The 17,727-nt window shown below is 29.3% G+C and overlaps 2 protein-coding genes across 2 annotated transcripts; both read right to left on the reverse strand.

The window, feature by feature from the left end:
* Window positions 1–1,421: 1,421 nt before the first annotated feature.
* LOC129957620 (alpha/beta hydrolase domain-containing protein 17B-like) lies at window positions 1,422–9,470 on the reverse strand. Its single transcript, XM_056070039.1, has 2 exons — window positions 8,537–9,470; window positions 1,422–2,760 (listed from the first exon to the last, which is right to left on the reverse strand). The coding sequence occupies exons 1-2, from the start codon at window positions 9,199–9,201 to the stop codon at window positions 2,544–2,546; spliced, it is 882 nt and encodes a 293-aa protein (XP_055926014.1). The 5' UTR covers window positions 9,202–9,470; the 3' UTR covers window positions 1,422–2,543.
* Window positions 9,471–13,416: 3,946 nt separating this feature from the next.
* Window positions 13,417–14,082, reverse strand: LOC129956522 (alpha/beta hydrolase domain-containing protein 17C-like). The gene has a single exon (XM_056068445.1). It carries the CDS (start codon window positions 14,080–14,082, stop codon window positions 13,417–13,419), a length of 666 nt encoding a protein of 221 aa, XP_055924420.1.
* Between the last annotated feature and the right edge of the window lie 3,645 nt (window positions 14,083–17,727).

Below are 17,727 nucleotides of genomic sequence, written 5' to 3' on the forward strand. Positions count from 1 at the left end.
AAACTATTTAAAAAATAATCATAAATTTTTTTTTAAAATGATGATATCAAAAGCTTATAGTTTTAACAGCTTTGATTAAAAAATATAAAAGAGCAGCTTTCCACACCTATATATCAACATAAAATGCATAAATACTAGATCGTAATGAAAGAATATAAATCAGAATATTCATTAAAAAATGTTAATTGGCAATTAAAATAGGAACAACATAAAATCATAGGAACAAATAAATAAAAAAAACTATTGCAGACAATATTCTGCATAGAAAGTACATTTCAAATATAAGTGAACCAGAACTGCATAATTTATTCAGTAAAATAATAATAATAATAGCTTAACAAAGTAAAATAAATAGCTGACAATACTGATCCATATTATTTTTAAATACTATCTTAAACACAATTTAAAACATGTTATAGAAAGTGATAATATATTGTTGTGAAAGATGTTCTATCAACAGAACAAGTCTTCACACGAAATACTTAGACTATTTCATTGCTTTGATTAATATTATTATTCATTCATACATGAATATTTTAGTCAGAATGCAGACAAATGTAATAATTATGAAATTAGAATTTATCTTTCTTCAAATAAACAGAATTTAAATACTACATAAGAGTAAAATAATGTGAAACATTTATTGAATTATCATATTGCCTTATTTAAAACTTATTTCAATCCAATAATAGGTTCTCTTGTTTTTGAAATGCACAATATCAAACACATAAAAATTGGACAACTAAACAGAACTTTCAATAAAATTAAATATAAAATTATATACAATGAAACAATGCTTTGATTTTAATTATAATATACAAAGTTTTCAAAAACAAGTTTTAGTTCTAAAAATATATATATATATAAAAATCATTGCCAACCCCACGCCTACTCAAAAAAAAAAAAAAAATGAAAATGACATATTTTATTTACTATAAAAATGCTTAGTATTAAAATTTACTTATTATTTAAAATTTACATACTCTTATAATAACTAGCACCATAACTATAGCTGTACACCTATTCATTTCAAATTATTGATTACATGTAAATAATGATTTGTGTACTTTAAATTTACTCTCATATGCTAACAAAGATAAAACTTTTAAAATGAACTATAAAAGAAAATTTCATAAAATTTATGTCAAATAATTCCTGATGAAGGCAAGGATCTACAACATGAAAAGATAAGAATTGCATATTGTTTCTTCCCTTTTCTTCATGCTACAAAATTTATACACATACTATTTCAAAGTATATAAAATTAACTTATTTCATCAAAATTAAACACGAATTATCGAGTTAATACCTTTCATAAATGTAATTTAATTAACAATTAGAAATTTCCTTGCTTGAAACTTGCAAATCTTTAAAGCAAAAATAAATGTATTTAACATTATAATACAATTTTAAGAATATTCCTTTAGTTAGCACAGCAACCTCGAAAGAAGAAAAAAAAAAAAAAAAAATCAAAATCAAATCATAGCTGTTTTAAAAAAATTTGAACAATATTCAAGGACAAAATAATCATTCCATAGGTAACTAAATCTATAAAACCATACAATGAAGTTCTTATTCAGGCATTTTAAGAGTTATTGATCTCTGTATATTCTCAGTTGTTTCCAAACAAAACATGGCATTTTTAAGAAGTTCTAGTTCATTTTGTATAATTTTAGTGAAAAACTTCTCTAACTATATCTGCCATTTAAAAACATTCTGAGAAATTTAACAGAAATGCATTTCAGGCATGTGTGGAATGATGAATTTAAGAATAAATGCTCCATATTTTTAGGTTATATGAAAGTAATAGTAATGATGATAAAGCATAGTTTTCTTCAATTTACAAATGAATTCTGCTTTGACTGACAGGTCTGAAGTCATATATAAATTTTTGTTTCAAATTTATTTTTATTTAAAAAAAATCATAAAAAAAATTGTACATAAAATATAAAAATTCATTTGATATATATTTAATTAATGCAAATATAAAGAATTCATATGCAATTCATTGTAGTACTCTAAACAAAAACACAATCCGTAATTACATTCTATCCTGTAATTAATTTTTTTTATGGTCTTAAGCCAAGGAGAAAGTATACTATTTCAAAAAATTTCAACCACAATAATGAATTAATTAATGCCAACCATTTGCATTAAATCAAAAATAATTACCTAAATTTATACATCAACTTCATTCCCAGGAAATTACAAATTTAGAAATGAAAAATATTGCAAAAACTTTTCTGAACAGAACTGTTGTGGATATTAAGCACTTTGCAAGAGTAACAAAAGTTACATTTTAACGTGTCACTTTAAACCAATACAAAATCATTTTTTTATTTTATTTTTAAACACAAAAAATGAAATCACAGTTTAAATTTTCACAATGCTTTTGTACTTATTTACAGAAGCAAATATTGTGATTTCTTATGCGAATCATTTTCTTTTATTGTGGATAACAAGTACTTTGCTATGATAACCTGATATGCTGTTCATGATAGTGATGAGAAACAGCTAGCTGCAAGAGTGAAAAGCGAACACTACTAGGTCCCAAGTTCTTCGTTGATAAATTTGCAAAGTCTTTCGACATACTGTCCATACAGCTCGATGTCATTGTGGCCGGCACCTTCTACCCACAATGGTTCGACAGCTCTAGGACAACGCTCATAGATTGCCTGACCATGTGAAAAATCAATAATCTCATCATTGGTACCATGAATAACCAAAACTGGAGCTGTTACTTTCGGCACTTTTTCTATGCTAGAAAGAAAAAAAATTATTGGAATTAATATAAGAAAATCTAACATAAAATTACAATTCAGAATTAAAAAAAAAAATTAGAAGAAATTTACTCTTATGTATAATAAAGTTTGTTGCCAATATGACAAGTCAAATATAGGAGTAACTCTTTAATGAGTACCTCTCTGTATTTTTGCCTTAGCAGTCATCTTTAGCATGGCAACTTGGCATCATTGGTGAAAAAGGATTCAAACAAATTTTTCTTCGTGTTTTCAACAAAATGAAAATTATTAAACACAAATTACAATTTGACATAATTATGGCAAATACAAACCACATATGCACCAAATAAATCTGAAAATAAAAGGTATAAAAGAAATTTAGCTCAAAATAGTTTGTATTAAATTGTTTGAACATAATTATCTAGAACACTAAGCATGGATAACATTGAAAAAAAAATCTTTTCATTAAAAATATTTTATTGATTGAATTTTTGATAAACAACTGTTAAGTATATAACAGTTTCCAAAATTAAAGGGAAAAGACAAAGACTGGTTTTAGCTAATAAAAACAAAAATTACCACAAAACGGTGTGTAAATATAATATTTTTTTAAAATATGTAGCACATTATGCAAGCTCGATTGATTTTTCTACAAAATTATGAATCTATAATTTATTATTGAAATATAAGATCACACAATTCCAACAATATCTTATAGGGGACGAAACCATTCTAGGAAAATAATGGACCCAAATAACTATTTATTACATTTATATACAGCAACATACAGCATTTAATTTTTATATTATATATATATTAGTTTGTACATTTACAAATCAAATGCTTAAAGTTACAAAGTTCCTGCCTTTGTTTCCCCAACATTAATACCAGAAGGCAATTTAGTTAATTTTACTTTCCAGCAACTTCTTTCCCTGAGTCTTTATTGCAAAATAGCCAAAATTATTTGCTTTAAACTGACAGTCTATTAATATCTTGACTATTATGGGGGAAAGGTTCATTGGTGACCAGTATGAGCGTATAAATTACATTGCAAGAAATTCAGCACAGTAGTCAATGTGTTAAATATCTTACTAGCCTTTAATAACTAATATAATCTGGCAAACAAGATAATTATGTTTAATTTCAGTAAAACCCCTTATGTATAATTTGCTTCCTAAAGAAATCACTTTTAAGCACCAAATTATGACAGACATTAAAGCCATTTTATTTTGATTATCTCACAATAGATATGTTCATTTGTACATGAACATATCTTTAAAATTGATTCCACTATTATAATAAGACATTAAAATGTAATTATCTAGATAATCAAATTTTTAATTGTACATTGTCTTTCATGGTACTGTAATACTGTTTTCTGATTCTGCAAGTAAACTGAGTAAGATAATAAATAGAATCTTTCTTCCTCAATTTTCAAACAATAGAAAAAATCATAATAGTAAAATATTAGATGAAACAATAAAAATGATCTGAACCTCATTAGCTAGATTGATTGTTGGTTTTTTTAAGAGAAAATTTCATTAAAATTCCATATACTTCAAAGTTTATTTTACAGCCTTAGTCTAATAAATCTTGGCTAGAATGTGCCAACATACATATGTACACACTGCTTTAATATTAAAACAAATAATTTATTACTTAATCAAGTCAGATCTGAATCTATATCACTATAAAAAGTGAAATTACATGAAAAAATTTTAAATTATCATGCAGCAACATGAATTTTAGACGATGCATATTCAGATTATGAAACTAGTTATAATAATGTGGATATCCATGTGACGATATTATCAATGAAAACTACAGGGAAATTTGATATCACAGAGTTACCATTCCAATGATAATGAAATGCTACCAAGTTACAATTCTTTTAACAAAAATTAAAACTTTTAAGAACCCTTTTTAACTATTATTCATGTGTTTCTAGAATAAGAAGCAAATTAACACATAAATAAAAGTATTTTGTTTTAAGCATATTTTTAAAAAATGCATTACAAACCTTTTACATTAAGATGAATGTTGCATGTTAAAATGGTCTCATGATATCAATAAGAAAGTGTCAAAAGCAATAACATATTAATTGCTATCATGGAATTAAATAAAAACAAGAAATTATTTTAATTAAAATAACTTATAAAAAGGTTCTAGTTTCCTTCATGTATACAATTAATGAAAAAAAAAATTAAAAATAACAATTATTTTCACATTTACACAAAGATCTGTTTGGGATTATAATAGTCTTGTTGAAGCCAAGGCACTTTGAAATGCTTTTGTTTTCAATATGTCAGAGAATTTGATGTATTATATTTTTATAAACATCACTTATCTGCTTTCCAAAACAATATTTGCTACACAAAAGCAATAAAAAAGAATTAATGTAACACCTATTTTAGACTGGAATGCATTAAAATAAAATGTTTTCAGAAATATGTATGGAATAAGCAAATGTTATATATCTATTTTTCAAGAAAATAGATGAATTTTTCACAATAAATGACTAAGACTGTTCATACTGACCTACCACCATGAGATAAACCCTAGTAACCCTAAAAGTAGTGGTCAGTCAGCATGAAAACGAGATATTCTATTGCATTTTAGGGGTGTAGGAAAGGGCTGTATTTCATTTGGCGCCAATAGAATTGGTTAGAAGTCTCATTTTGCTTTGTACTTCGGTTGATGCCCAATGCTCATATTTTATGATCAATTCTATCTTTTGTGGATATTCGTTATATGTAATATACCTGTAAGAAGTGCTATGGATGACTGGATAACTAATGTTGTAGAGTATGTGTCATTCCATAGTTTGTCATAAATATTTCATTAGTTCTTAAAAGAATATGAAGCAAGTAAATTTTTAATTTTGCCTGTTTATTAATTTATTCAAATTTTAATTTTTTGCAGAATATCTTGTTTTTATTTAGATTAAACTGTAACAGATTTATCATTAATTAAGCAGTAATACTTTCTAATTTTTCTCCTGAGCCTAAGCCTTTTATTATTTGAAACTATTATTTTTATCTAATTCAAAACTTAGAAATTCTAGTGTAAAACGAAACAGAACAAAAAATTCTAGTCTTATAATGTAAGCTTTCCTCTCTTAAAATTGCATGAATTTTGTTATTATCTAATGGTTTTTCTTTAAATGATGGCAGCCTCAGGTCTTAAAAAAAATTCAATACAAAAGCAGTAGAAGAAATGTCGTTGAAGGCATTCTTGTGCAAGACATTTTCAAGCTTAAATACCAAGTAATTTTAAAGTTTTTTTTCTACAATTTAATAACAAAATTGTATTCAACTGTCATATAAATACATCTGCATTATCACAGGCGAAATGAATTTCTTGCCTAATGAAGCGCGTTTAGTTAGCCAAATGTTGTGGTTAGTTTTAATGCCCACTTCCCTTCTTTCTTCAACTCGTCTACTTAGGCAACCATGTTCAGGGTTTTTCTCGAAACGGTAGGTCAGTATGCATATATATTAGAATATCATGCCATATTTTTATAGCTTGAGGGGGAAAATTTCCATATTTATTATTCATAATTGAAAAAATAAATTTTTTCCCCTCTCTTGTAGAAATTAGAAAATTGAGATAACAGTGTAATTTGTTAAGTGACTGTTTAAGAAAACAATTTAGAAATATTTCTTACCAAATTTTTTTCAGTTTTCAAAAATTCTTCTAAGAAAAATATTATAAACAATTTAAGAGATATAGCACTGCATGAAATGATCAATAATCTAGCTATTGTTATTTTTTTTTAATCATTTTTCATAATATAAATTGACCACAATCAGATACTCATTATATCAGAATAATTCTTACACTCAAAAATATTCTAAGAATTAAAAAAAGTGCCTTCCAGTTATTAAATTTTGATCTAATGATATAAAATATGTAGCAGAATTAGAGCTTTATCAACTATCAAAGGTTAATCATATTAGATATTCAATACAAATTATCCATAACTTCATTGTGGATAATAGTAATATGATATTTCATATTTATATTTTCAGTTTTAATTCATTTTTCTTTAAACTGAGAAAGTATCATTAAGGTGGTAAATGGCTGGAAACCTTATCAGTTAATTTTATTTTGATGGATTAATAAAAATTAAGATTAAAAAATAATCTAGATTTTATTCAGATTCATACAATAAGCAAAATATTATTATTTGTTATCTATTTTAACATTTATTATGACATTTCATACTTCTTTTTAAGTGTCAATTTTTTTTCTATAAATGAATGGTTTAAAAGTTCCTGTAATTCATTTTTTATATTTTTTTTATAATATTCATTCATCATTCTACAATAATTTACTTCAATAGTTCTAAAAAAAACAACATTAAATTATTTTTTTAAATAATAGTACTGCCATGGGCAGAATTATTCCTATCAATTATATCAGTTTTATTTATTTTGTTCTCAGGACTATTAAATACAAAATATAATTTCCTCCAAAATTTCCAAATTGGCAGATACAATGCTATGCAAGATAAACATTCATAAATTTAAAAGACAAGAAGGGGGGGGGGACAACCCAAGAATAAATTTAAAAGAAAAGCATAGCAAGGAAAAAAATAACATATACATAAAATTAAGTTTATTTCTTAAACTTGAAAAGATATTCCTTCATTTGTACTTTATTTTTACAATCTTGATTTTTTAAAAATTACATTCTTAGACCCTTGTTTTTATTATTCCATTCTAAAAAGTTTGTTTATACAACAAATTTTTAAAACTTTTTACTTACTTCACTTTTTTTAAACTTTAATTTGAAAATTAAAGAATTTTGTTATAAAAATATCCTTAAATGCAAATAGAAGCTAGTGGGTAGTAAAATTACAGGGAAAATAATAAAGTAAAATAAATATAATTAAAATGAATAATTTTATTCATGTTTTTGGTAGATTTCAACATTTTCATCTAGTTTCTAAAGACTATCTTTCTGATTTTTTTCTAGACATATTTTATTTTGCCTCAAATGCATGTATTATAAGCTATTTTCTAACATTTGTTTCTAAATTAACAGAATTACAAATTTTAATATATTAAGCTAATACTAAAAAGCAGACTTTATTGTGACATTTAAATAAAATATTATGGCTCAGATAATTATAATGAAATGTTGTTACACTATCCAGATATTTTGTTAAAAACCGCAGCTGATACTGCATTTAATTACAATTCTGTACATTATTACGTAATAATATTAGAACTAATTATGTTTTTTACATCACTTAAATTTTTCAAAACTGCTGAATGCTTCAATGATTAAAAAAGAGATAGTTATTATAAAGATAGATATTATAAATAGGTATTTTAAATCTTTTAATAACATATAAAAAAATACTATAATAGGATTTTTGAGAATTACAGTAATTTCAAAGAATGATTTGCAATATCTATAAAAAGGTATTGAAATTCTGTATACAGATATAAATATTTCAATTACAGAAATATTTATTGGAATGGAATAGAATTAGTTTCCAAATCAAATGGTATCGATGAATGTATAAGACCAAGATAATTTCACATGCATCTCTATGACGTTACAAACTTTAAAGGAAATTTTTAAAAATTCATGAAATGAATATTAATGAATACTTATAGTCAACACAAAATACACATATCATAATTTACAGAAAATTTATGGCAATGGCAATGTATTTAGACAAACTGAAGTAAAATGGAAAGAGAAGGCACAAATGGTTCTTTAGAACATATTAACCATATTCTCAAATTCACTACCAGGAACCATACATAAAAACAACTCACCTAGGAAAGGAATCGAAAAACCAGGTACGTTTTGTGTTCGGAAAGGCAACTCGCATACCAGAGGTAAGAGGTGAATGTAGAATTACTCCTCCTACTTCATATTTGGATGCAAGGTCGATGGTGGGCACAGTCCCTATGCTCTGTCCATACAGGATGATATTTTCTGGCCTCACTCCATAGCGAGTCTGAAGAGCATGCCAAGCTGCATCAACATCTGCATATAGATTCTTTTCTGAAGGTTTCCCTTCACTTTCCCCATAACCAGAATAATCATAGCTGAAGATATTACAATTCATTCGGGATCCTAAGCTAATAATACCATTGATCATGTGCCCCAAATCAACAGCATTACCATGGCTAAAGAGTATGGTATGCTTTGCATGAGGTGAACACTTAACTAACATGCAGGCAATTTGATTACCCTTCGAAGTCCGAGTATAGAACACTTCAATCATCTTTAATTCATCTTTCGTTATCTGACATTCAGAATTTCGGTTGAGGTACAAAGTGTAATTGGACTTGGACTCATCGGACTCCATCAGAGCATACGTCCGTTCAGGTGGTACAAAAGCCAGCTTGGCCGCAATATGCGTGGGACATGGCGGACAACAAAAAAGGCAACATAATTCATAAAATTTCAAGTGCTCACTCGTTCCTCGAGGCATTTTGGATCGGTAGAGTATAAACAGAAACTGTCAGCTTCAGAAGTAAATACACTATGGGTCTTATATAAGAAATATTAAAACAGACAGCATCACAGATTAGGATTGTAAATAAAGGATCGGATTAAAATATGTTGAAAAATCGAGGAGGGTTCGCACACATCCCAAATGCATTCAAGCAAACTAAAACAATTACTACATAATTTATTCACGATCACATAACTATCTGGGACAGTACATGATTTGGAGCGCGAACGAAACGCCTCCTACAGCTTAGGAAATCATAGTTTCGATATTAAACAAAAAGATATTCACGTTTTTAAAAATAGAGTACAAACAATTCAATAAATAACGAATTTTGTATAATTTTATGAAGCTAAAAATATTTTAATTCCTTTCGAATGAGATTTGTAAGAAGGTATTTTGCGATGAAACTGAAATGATGAACAGCAAGCTTATTTGTCTTGCTGTTCATCATTTTAATCAGAAATACGCAAGAAGATTTCACAATAAAAAAGCAAAGAGATTTAATAAATAGCTTCAATTATGACGAAACAAAATGAGTTGTATATTTTAATGATAAATCTAAATCACTATATGATTTAGCTTTGTCATTGATTTCATTTTGTATAACCTAACTAATACAATAATGCATTGCACTGCTAGATAACATCCTGGACATTGAAGAAATGTTTTCTGGTATTTTTGATCGTATTGAGAGCATCTTTTATTGAATTGCCGTAATAAATTGCTGCTTCAAGACATATTTTTTAAGGAATTATTTTCATATTATTATTGCTTTTTAATATAAAGTTGTCAAAGAAAAAGCCATTGCTTTAAATAGCATTTCTAGAATAGTGGTTATGCTAAAAATTCGAAATGGAATAAAAAAAAAAGGTACGTAAATTGATTTGCGTTATATGAGGGCATAGGCCACATTTAATCCTGTTCCACATCGATAAAATATGGTTAACATGGATAAATTATCTTCTCGTTCGTAGGGCGCGGAAATGGAAGAATGGAATGAAGGAATAGGTGTTGTCACATCATCTGATCAAGGTTCAAAATCAATATAATCATTATATTATAACACTTGTGTAGCACCGAAATGGAATTTTAATTAAATTGAATAAATATATCTCAACATAGGAGATATGAAGATAATAAAGACATTTTTTCAATCTGAATATATAAAATTTTCTTGCTCATGCGTCCAGTACCTTAATAAGGGAAACAAGCAGGACAAGGGCTCTGGGTGCAATTTTCAGAGGGGGACAAAATTGTAGCATAAATTATTTAAATTTAATAAAAAGTATTCCTTTTAATCCTTGTTCTCCAGAACTAAAATTAAACTTCATAAAAATAAATTCATTTCAATATTTCTATTTATTCAGTTATCTAGATTAATTCTCAGATTCAATTTACTATTTAAATTTTGTACGTAAACCACATTTCGACGTAAATAAACGAATAAGTTTTCGTGAAAGTTGGGAAACACTTTTCTTATTACTAAAAGAAAAGTTTTTCTCCATAATGTAAGCAAACCATAGAGTAATATTTGAAATTTTTCTCAATATAAATGAAGTTCGAAAGATAATACTTCTGTTCACAAAAAATTCTTATCAATCAGAAAAGAAAAAAAGATCAGTGTTTTCAAATGCCTCATAGATTATTTAGAATTATTGAATAAGAAAATGATAATAAATAAAGAATAGGAATAGATTAAGTTGAATGTGAAGAACCGGTAGTAAATTTTATTAAAAATAAATGTGTCATGTATAAAAATTATAAAAAAAGCTTTTGTCTGATGGAACAGGCGAGGACACAGAAAGAAAAGAGCAGTTTATTGGGATGTGTTTTTGCTACATTTTGAACTGGAATGAATTTATTTCGTAGTAAATTCGTATCAGAAAATCATAAATAAATAATATTCTTAAAAACTTCAAATCGTTTCGAACAATTTTTTAGTCTTTAATGTACGAGAAGAATGCGATGGAATAATGAAATCATTATTTTCTAGGCAAATTCAGTATCAAGTGGCAATTAAATTAATTGATTAGCTGATAACAGAGTTTCGAAAATATTAAAATAATGCATTGTCTTTGGGAATCTATACTATAAAAAATCATTAATAACCAAGAAGGTTACCAAAAAAACAATTATTAATTCTCATCTTTGCTAATACATTAAATAAATCAATAAAAGTTAATAATTTTTTTAATAAATCATATTTTGATTGATTTTACTTGTGCATGGTTTTGCTTTCGTGCAATTCTTACTTGTTTGTAACAACTTTGGATTACATCACAAGCAATTTTGCCGATCTTTGTAGTTTAAACTTAAAAAAAATCACCTATAAACATTATCTACTTCATTATAACAATTCCTGTGCGTCTAAAAATTAAAATACGAAAGTTTACATTACTACAAAATCATTTATAAAAATCACTGCTAGTTTGTACATGTGTGTGCATCGATCCTGAATGTCATTAGACCTAAAATTATCAAAGTTGATACAAATCTACTTTAGAGGCTGACGATGTGCGCTTCGTTTTTTTTTTTTTCCCTCGAACTTCGTTTAATATTGTAATTAATAGTTAATTGACTTACTGACGTTTTTCCCCATAACTTACCTAAAAATTAAACTCCAAATTTAATTTTTCCGTATTATTTTAAAATTAAAAGACACATCTTTCTACTGGTATCTATTTAATTGCCATGCGACTTTCCCTTGAAGTTCGGAAATTTTATTAAAAAAATATTTTTTTTATGAATTTAAACAATGAATTTCTGTGTTATAATGAATGTCAAATCACTTTTATGATTTCATTAAATACTTAGTAATATTTAATTTATTCATTTATATATTTATATGCCAGGCCGTTATCGGTTCCCTTTTTCAACTTGGAGCACCCCCAATCGTAATCCTCCATAGCTATTGGGCTCCAGAACTTGCAGATCTTGTCACCAAGGCTTTTGGAGAACTCTAATCTTTTGTACTAGCACTGTATGCATAGACACGATAACAACAACATATATTTATATCATTTCATCAAATATCTTTTCCGTTACTGAAAACTAAAGAAGAAAGATTCTGTTTATTTTATGTGCGGCTTGCATGAACCAGCAGGTGGTCTCTCCAAAACTTTCTAGCATATTTTCTATTCTTGACTTAAACTTTCTTTCTAATCTTGTCATTCAAGACACTGCCTTGCATGGCACTGGCATACCATTACTGCGAAATATTAACCTTTGGCGTGAATTTAGTACTTTTACTGAATCTATTGTGTGATCTTTGGCGAGTTTTTTGGCGATTAATCACGGCATACGGTATCCGAAAATCGAATTTTTGTTTTAGACGCGTTTTCCCCAACCGATTGAGATAAAAATTTGACACAAAACTACACTTGTAGAAACAAAATTCCATACCAAATTTTATATATTTAATTCAATGCGTTGTTTCAATTATTGCTTTTCAAATTTTTCAGAAGGTGCAGACAGTCAACTCTTTGTTGGATTTAGCTCAAAATTTGGTAGATGTAGAACATTATAGATGTTAAACATATATATATTGAATCTATCTAGCTCTCTTTGTTTCGTAATTATTGTGTTAACGTATAATCGGACAGCCAGCCAGATAGACTTAATCTGAACGAATTTGGCACAAAAACCGGTAGAAATGTACAAATTCGATGCAAAGATCGTATACCAATTTTCATAGTCTAACTCAAAGCGTTTTTGAGTTATCTTTGTCACAGTTAGATGGATGTTTCTCCAAAATGCGTCTTTTGAACTCAGTAAGATCTAAAACGTTAAGATTCGTCAAAATCTCGAATTCGAATATTTTGATGATTACTATATTTTCTCTATTTTTCGCATACGAGAAAGTAATTAATTCGAGTGAAGAGGAGTAGGGTACGACCGGAGTTTAAGCCCCTGCTTGGCGCAATTTTCAAAAATCGCCAACAACGGTCTTGCGCCGTGTTTTGCGAAATGTTCAAAAGCGAGGGAGCAGATGTCCAATCATAGCGCATAGTAAAGAGAAAGATAATAAGTTTGCCAATCTAGAGAAAAACGGAGGTTGCCAGCTTTGGCGTGTTATCGCAACTTGGCCGGTTAAACTCCGATTCACCCGGGAGTAGGAATTTGTGAAACCTTTAAACGCAAAACCCCTTAAAGATATATCTTACTTATTGCCCAAAACAAATGAAAAATTATCTAGTACCTCTTCAAAGTGTCTAGCCAAGAGAACCATTTTCTATTCGGGCACACAACTTGGAAAGAAGACGAAAACGGTGCCTGAAGTATCACACCCGCACAGTCTACTTTTGAAGCCAAATCAATAGTCGCTACGGCGCCCAGACTATGCCCATACAGAATGACCATTCTTGGATCAGGCTCATGGAAAGCCAGCGTATAGTCCCAAGCAGCTTTAATGTCCGCGAACATGTTCCTTTCAGAGGGTTTTCCAGAGCTTTGTCCATAACCCGAATAATCGTAAGTAACCACATCGCAACCGGTCATTTGACTCAAATCGACACATAGTCGATGTATTAATCCAACGTCCACGGCGTTCCCATGGCTGTAGAGTATGGTAAACTTTGTTTTTGTCGTGCCTTTTACGTAGAGAACAACTACGTCACTATCAAGAGTGGTTTTTACAACTCGAACCTCCTGTTGGATAACTTTTCTCAGTCCAGAAGTGTCATAGTCAGGAGATAGGTGAAAAGCATACTGAATAGTTTCACTTTGTGTTGGAGCCACTTCATATGTTGGAAGCGGTGGCATGAAGGCTATCTTTTCGGTAATAGATCTCGGAAAAGGTGGACAGCAAAACACCCAGCAAAAGTCAACTATCGAAAGTCCTTTAGTAGGGTAAGACATTAGCAATCCGGTTTGTTATACATGCATCTCCAAAAATGTATTAATAATGATTAGTAATAGCATTCGCAGTGTTTCAGTAATCATTTTTAATATATGTAATCCAAATTTCGTTCAGACGTAAGAAATATCGGTTATTCAATTCTAAGGGATAAGAAAAGTTAAATTAAAAATTAGAATCAAATATATAGAACCAAGAGGAAAATCAGAAAATTCCACACATCAAATAAGCGTACAAAAAATATGATAAAAATCGTCTGACTTTGAATTCTCAATGATAAACAAAAAATATGAAAAGCGAAATTGCCAACTTTTTTTATTATAAAAATATTTTATTCTCGTGATTTTTATCACCAGATACTACATTTCTAAAATTTATTTTAAAAACATTTTTTAAAGGTAAATTGTTTATACACAAATTAGGGTATTAAATAATCTTTAGCCGATGACGGGAATAAATTTTATTGAAAGTTTAATGCTAGATTTCCACTCGGATAGTAGGCAGCGCATGCGTAGAAAGAGTGAAAAATGCTGTTAGATCCATGGCAAGTAATTGTCCCAACTAGACAACAACATGGCGCTGTATTGTATTTTTCCTTACTGCACATAGGTTTGTAGAATTTGGCGGGTTGATTTTTTTTTTGGGGGGGGGGCGTGAAAAAATTGCTCATTTATCATAGATTAATTGCGACATTTTTTGCTCTTTGTTCTTTCTGATGCTAGGTTATGTTTTTCCCCCCCTTTTATTTGCCATTTTTTTTCTATATTATATCAAATTTAGGTATCTTGACCTTTTTTATTTTTTGCCATATTTTTTCTATCATTTTAATACGATACACAATGAAAAAGAAAATTTCAGGGTGGCCAAAACGGCAATTTATAGTCAAGCATGGAAATCCTGAATCTGTCTCATGAAATTGTGAAAAGCATAAATCAGTCCCTTTCTACGCAATACACTGCCTACTGGCCGAGTGTAAATCCGGCATAATGGAGTAAACAATTCTTGCCAGTCATTAACAGATTATTTAACTGCTCAGGTATCATAATATAAATGTACATTTTTTACATTTAAGTGCACATTTTTATTTTTCATATACCAAGTATACAAATAAAAAGTATTACAATCGTCAAAAAATTTGAACTCGAGAGTTTGACGAATTTCCATGTTGTAGACCACCACGTATTCGAAAAACATATTTTGCAATTACGTCTGTCTGTCTTTGATAAGATAACTAAAAAATGATTTGAGCTAGAATGCTGAAATTTGATATATGATCTGTACACCAAATTTATAGATTTTTCCTAATTTTGGATGAATTCCATTCAGAGGAAGTCTATCTGTCCGAATATAAGTTAACAACTAGAAAACGAAGTCAGCTAGATGGATAAAATTCGGTATACAGATTTAACCTTTTAGAAGGACATTTTTTAAGTCGTGGTATATTAAAATATTTTTAAAATTGAGATTGGCTTAAGAAAAGTAATTCATTTAGCTTATTAGGTACATTTAATTTGATTTATTAATTGATTTGTTGAATTAATAACTAATTAACGAATCCAGACACACCATTTTGTACGAGATAAGAAATTAGAGGATCTAGGATTTTGCCTTTTTGAAAAATTAGTGAGCATTTATGCCTATCAACATAACTTCATTCAAATTTGAGGTGAATTTGGAGATAAGCATACTCTTCATGGCATTAGTAAGGGTTAAATTATAGATACCAATCAAGTTTGGATCCAAATAAGACAAGGGGGTTGACATTTTTTCAGTCTGTACTTCCCAAAAGCATGTAATAACTCAAAAACGCATTCCTTAAATATATCCAATTTGATTCTTTGCACTTTGAATGGCGTTAGTGTTTTTGTGATTACAATTGCAGATATGTATCAGATTTTGATTTCAATCGATTGGAAACAAAGCGCCTGAACACAAATTTTGTTTTCCAGTATCTATAACTAAACGTCAGAAATCAAGAAACAAATAAATCATAACTTGACTACACCGACTCATCCTTGGGCACGCGGATAAAACTGAATGAACGGATCGCGGTGACAGCAATACTGGTGGGAAGAATGGTTTATTTCTAAGAGCCATTACCGGCCACGGTACAACCATTCCCGTGAGAAGTACGTCCTGTCATCCATAGGAGGTAGCCAACCCTCCACCATTTTTGTACTTACCAGGGTGGCGAGAACTAACCATCAAACCGGAACCTTCTCATCCTCATTTCTGAGGTACCCCCAGCGGAGATGAAAGAGTAAAATACTCAATTCACGCCAAAGTTCAATATTTAGTAATTATAGTTCGCCAATGCCATGTAAGGCATTCGTGTTCTTACTTAAGGTTCTCAATTTTATGGCCGGGGAGGAAGATAATAACCTCTCTTAGAGCATGCGCGAGACAGTTTTGGGGAGACAGTCTGAGTAGTTATAATAATGTCTGTCTATAAACATAAAAATGCTTTGGGGCTGGATGATTGAAATTTGGTATATGAACTCTAAAACAATTTTATTGATTTCTATCAAATTTTGAACGAAATTCATTCACAGGAAGCCTGCCTGTCCGAATGTAAGTTAACCTGATACTTATAAGACGAAGAGTTAGAAAGATATTATTTGGCACACAGATTTAACATGTAATGTGTAGATATGCATCAAATTTTGTACCAGCCGTCATGACATCTACCATTTGTCGGTCTGTACTTTAGCAAGTATGTAAAACTCGATGTCTCCAAAATAATCCATGATTTAAATTTGGTATCTAATATTGTAAAATTTTGATTTTAATAAGTCGGAAATGCATATCATATTTTCTGATACTCGCCTACAGCGATAAGTCGCCAAAGATAGCACGTCAGATTCAGTAAAAAGGCTAGATTCACCTCAGATTGGTTAGTTTAATTTCATTAACGTTCTCGTTTTTTTAAAGTAACACTAGGGCTAGTTTGTGATGGACTTCGAAATTTGTAAACATGGTCAGATGACGAGGATGGCAACCCTTCTCAAATCTCCTGAAATTTGGAGGGGGAGGGGGCATATACGTATGCGATTCAATTTCAGACAGAAAAGTCTTGATACTATCTAAATCTATATATATATATAAGGCAATGTTCGTTTGTATGTGTCCTATATGGACTAAAAAACTACTAGACAGATTTTATTCAAATTTTGCATATGGATATATTGAGAGGTACAGATGTATCCTAGAAAATTTCATGATAATTAAACGAGTGATTATTTTTTTTATTACTTAAAAACCATATTGAACAAAATCCATTTAAGAGTTGACAGTTTGTCAAACTTTCTCGGATTTTTTCACTATGTTTCGAAGCCCGAACGTTAATGTCGGAACCTCTAAAATAAAAATCCGAGTTCATGGCGAATAAAGTTTTTAATATGTGTAGAAGAGATAACAAATTTGGATGCATGCAAGACAGTTTCGAGGTGACAATTCCAAGTTTAGTTATATTAGGTCCTGTTTTAAAGCAACTCCAGGGCTATTTTGGGACGGACCTCGTAATTTTGAACCGTGGTCAGATGACGAAAACGGCAACTGAGTTAGCATCCCCTCTCCAAACTTCCACACCACACCCGCAAGAGGTCGTTTGGCCCCGACGGATTTCACGTGCACCAGACCGGCTTACA

The sequence above is a fragment of the Argiope bruennichi genome, chromosome 11, assembly GCF_947563725.1.
Source record: "Argiope bruennichi chromosome 11, qqArgBrue1.1, whole genome shotgun sequence".
NCBI lineage: Eukaryota > Metazoa > Arthropoda > Arachnida > Araneae > Araneidae > Argiope > Argiope bruennichi.

Excerpts from the sequence above, each read along its gene's own strand:
- LOC129957620 (XM_056070039.1), bottom strand. The coding sequence starts at position 9,201 with ATGCCTCGAGGAACGAGTGAGCACTTGAAATTTTATGAATTATGTTGC. Across the intron at positions 2,761-8,536 it reads TTTTTCGATTCCTTTCCTAG|CATAGAAAAAGTGCCGAAAG; the intron begins GTGAGTTGTTTT and ends TTTTCTTTCTAG.
- LOC129956522 (XM_056068445.1), bottom strand. The coding sequence starts at position 14,082 with ATGTCTTACCCTACTAAAGGACTTTCGATAGTTGACTTTTGCTGGGTG.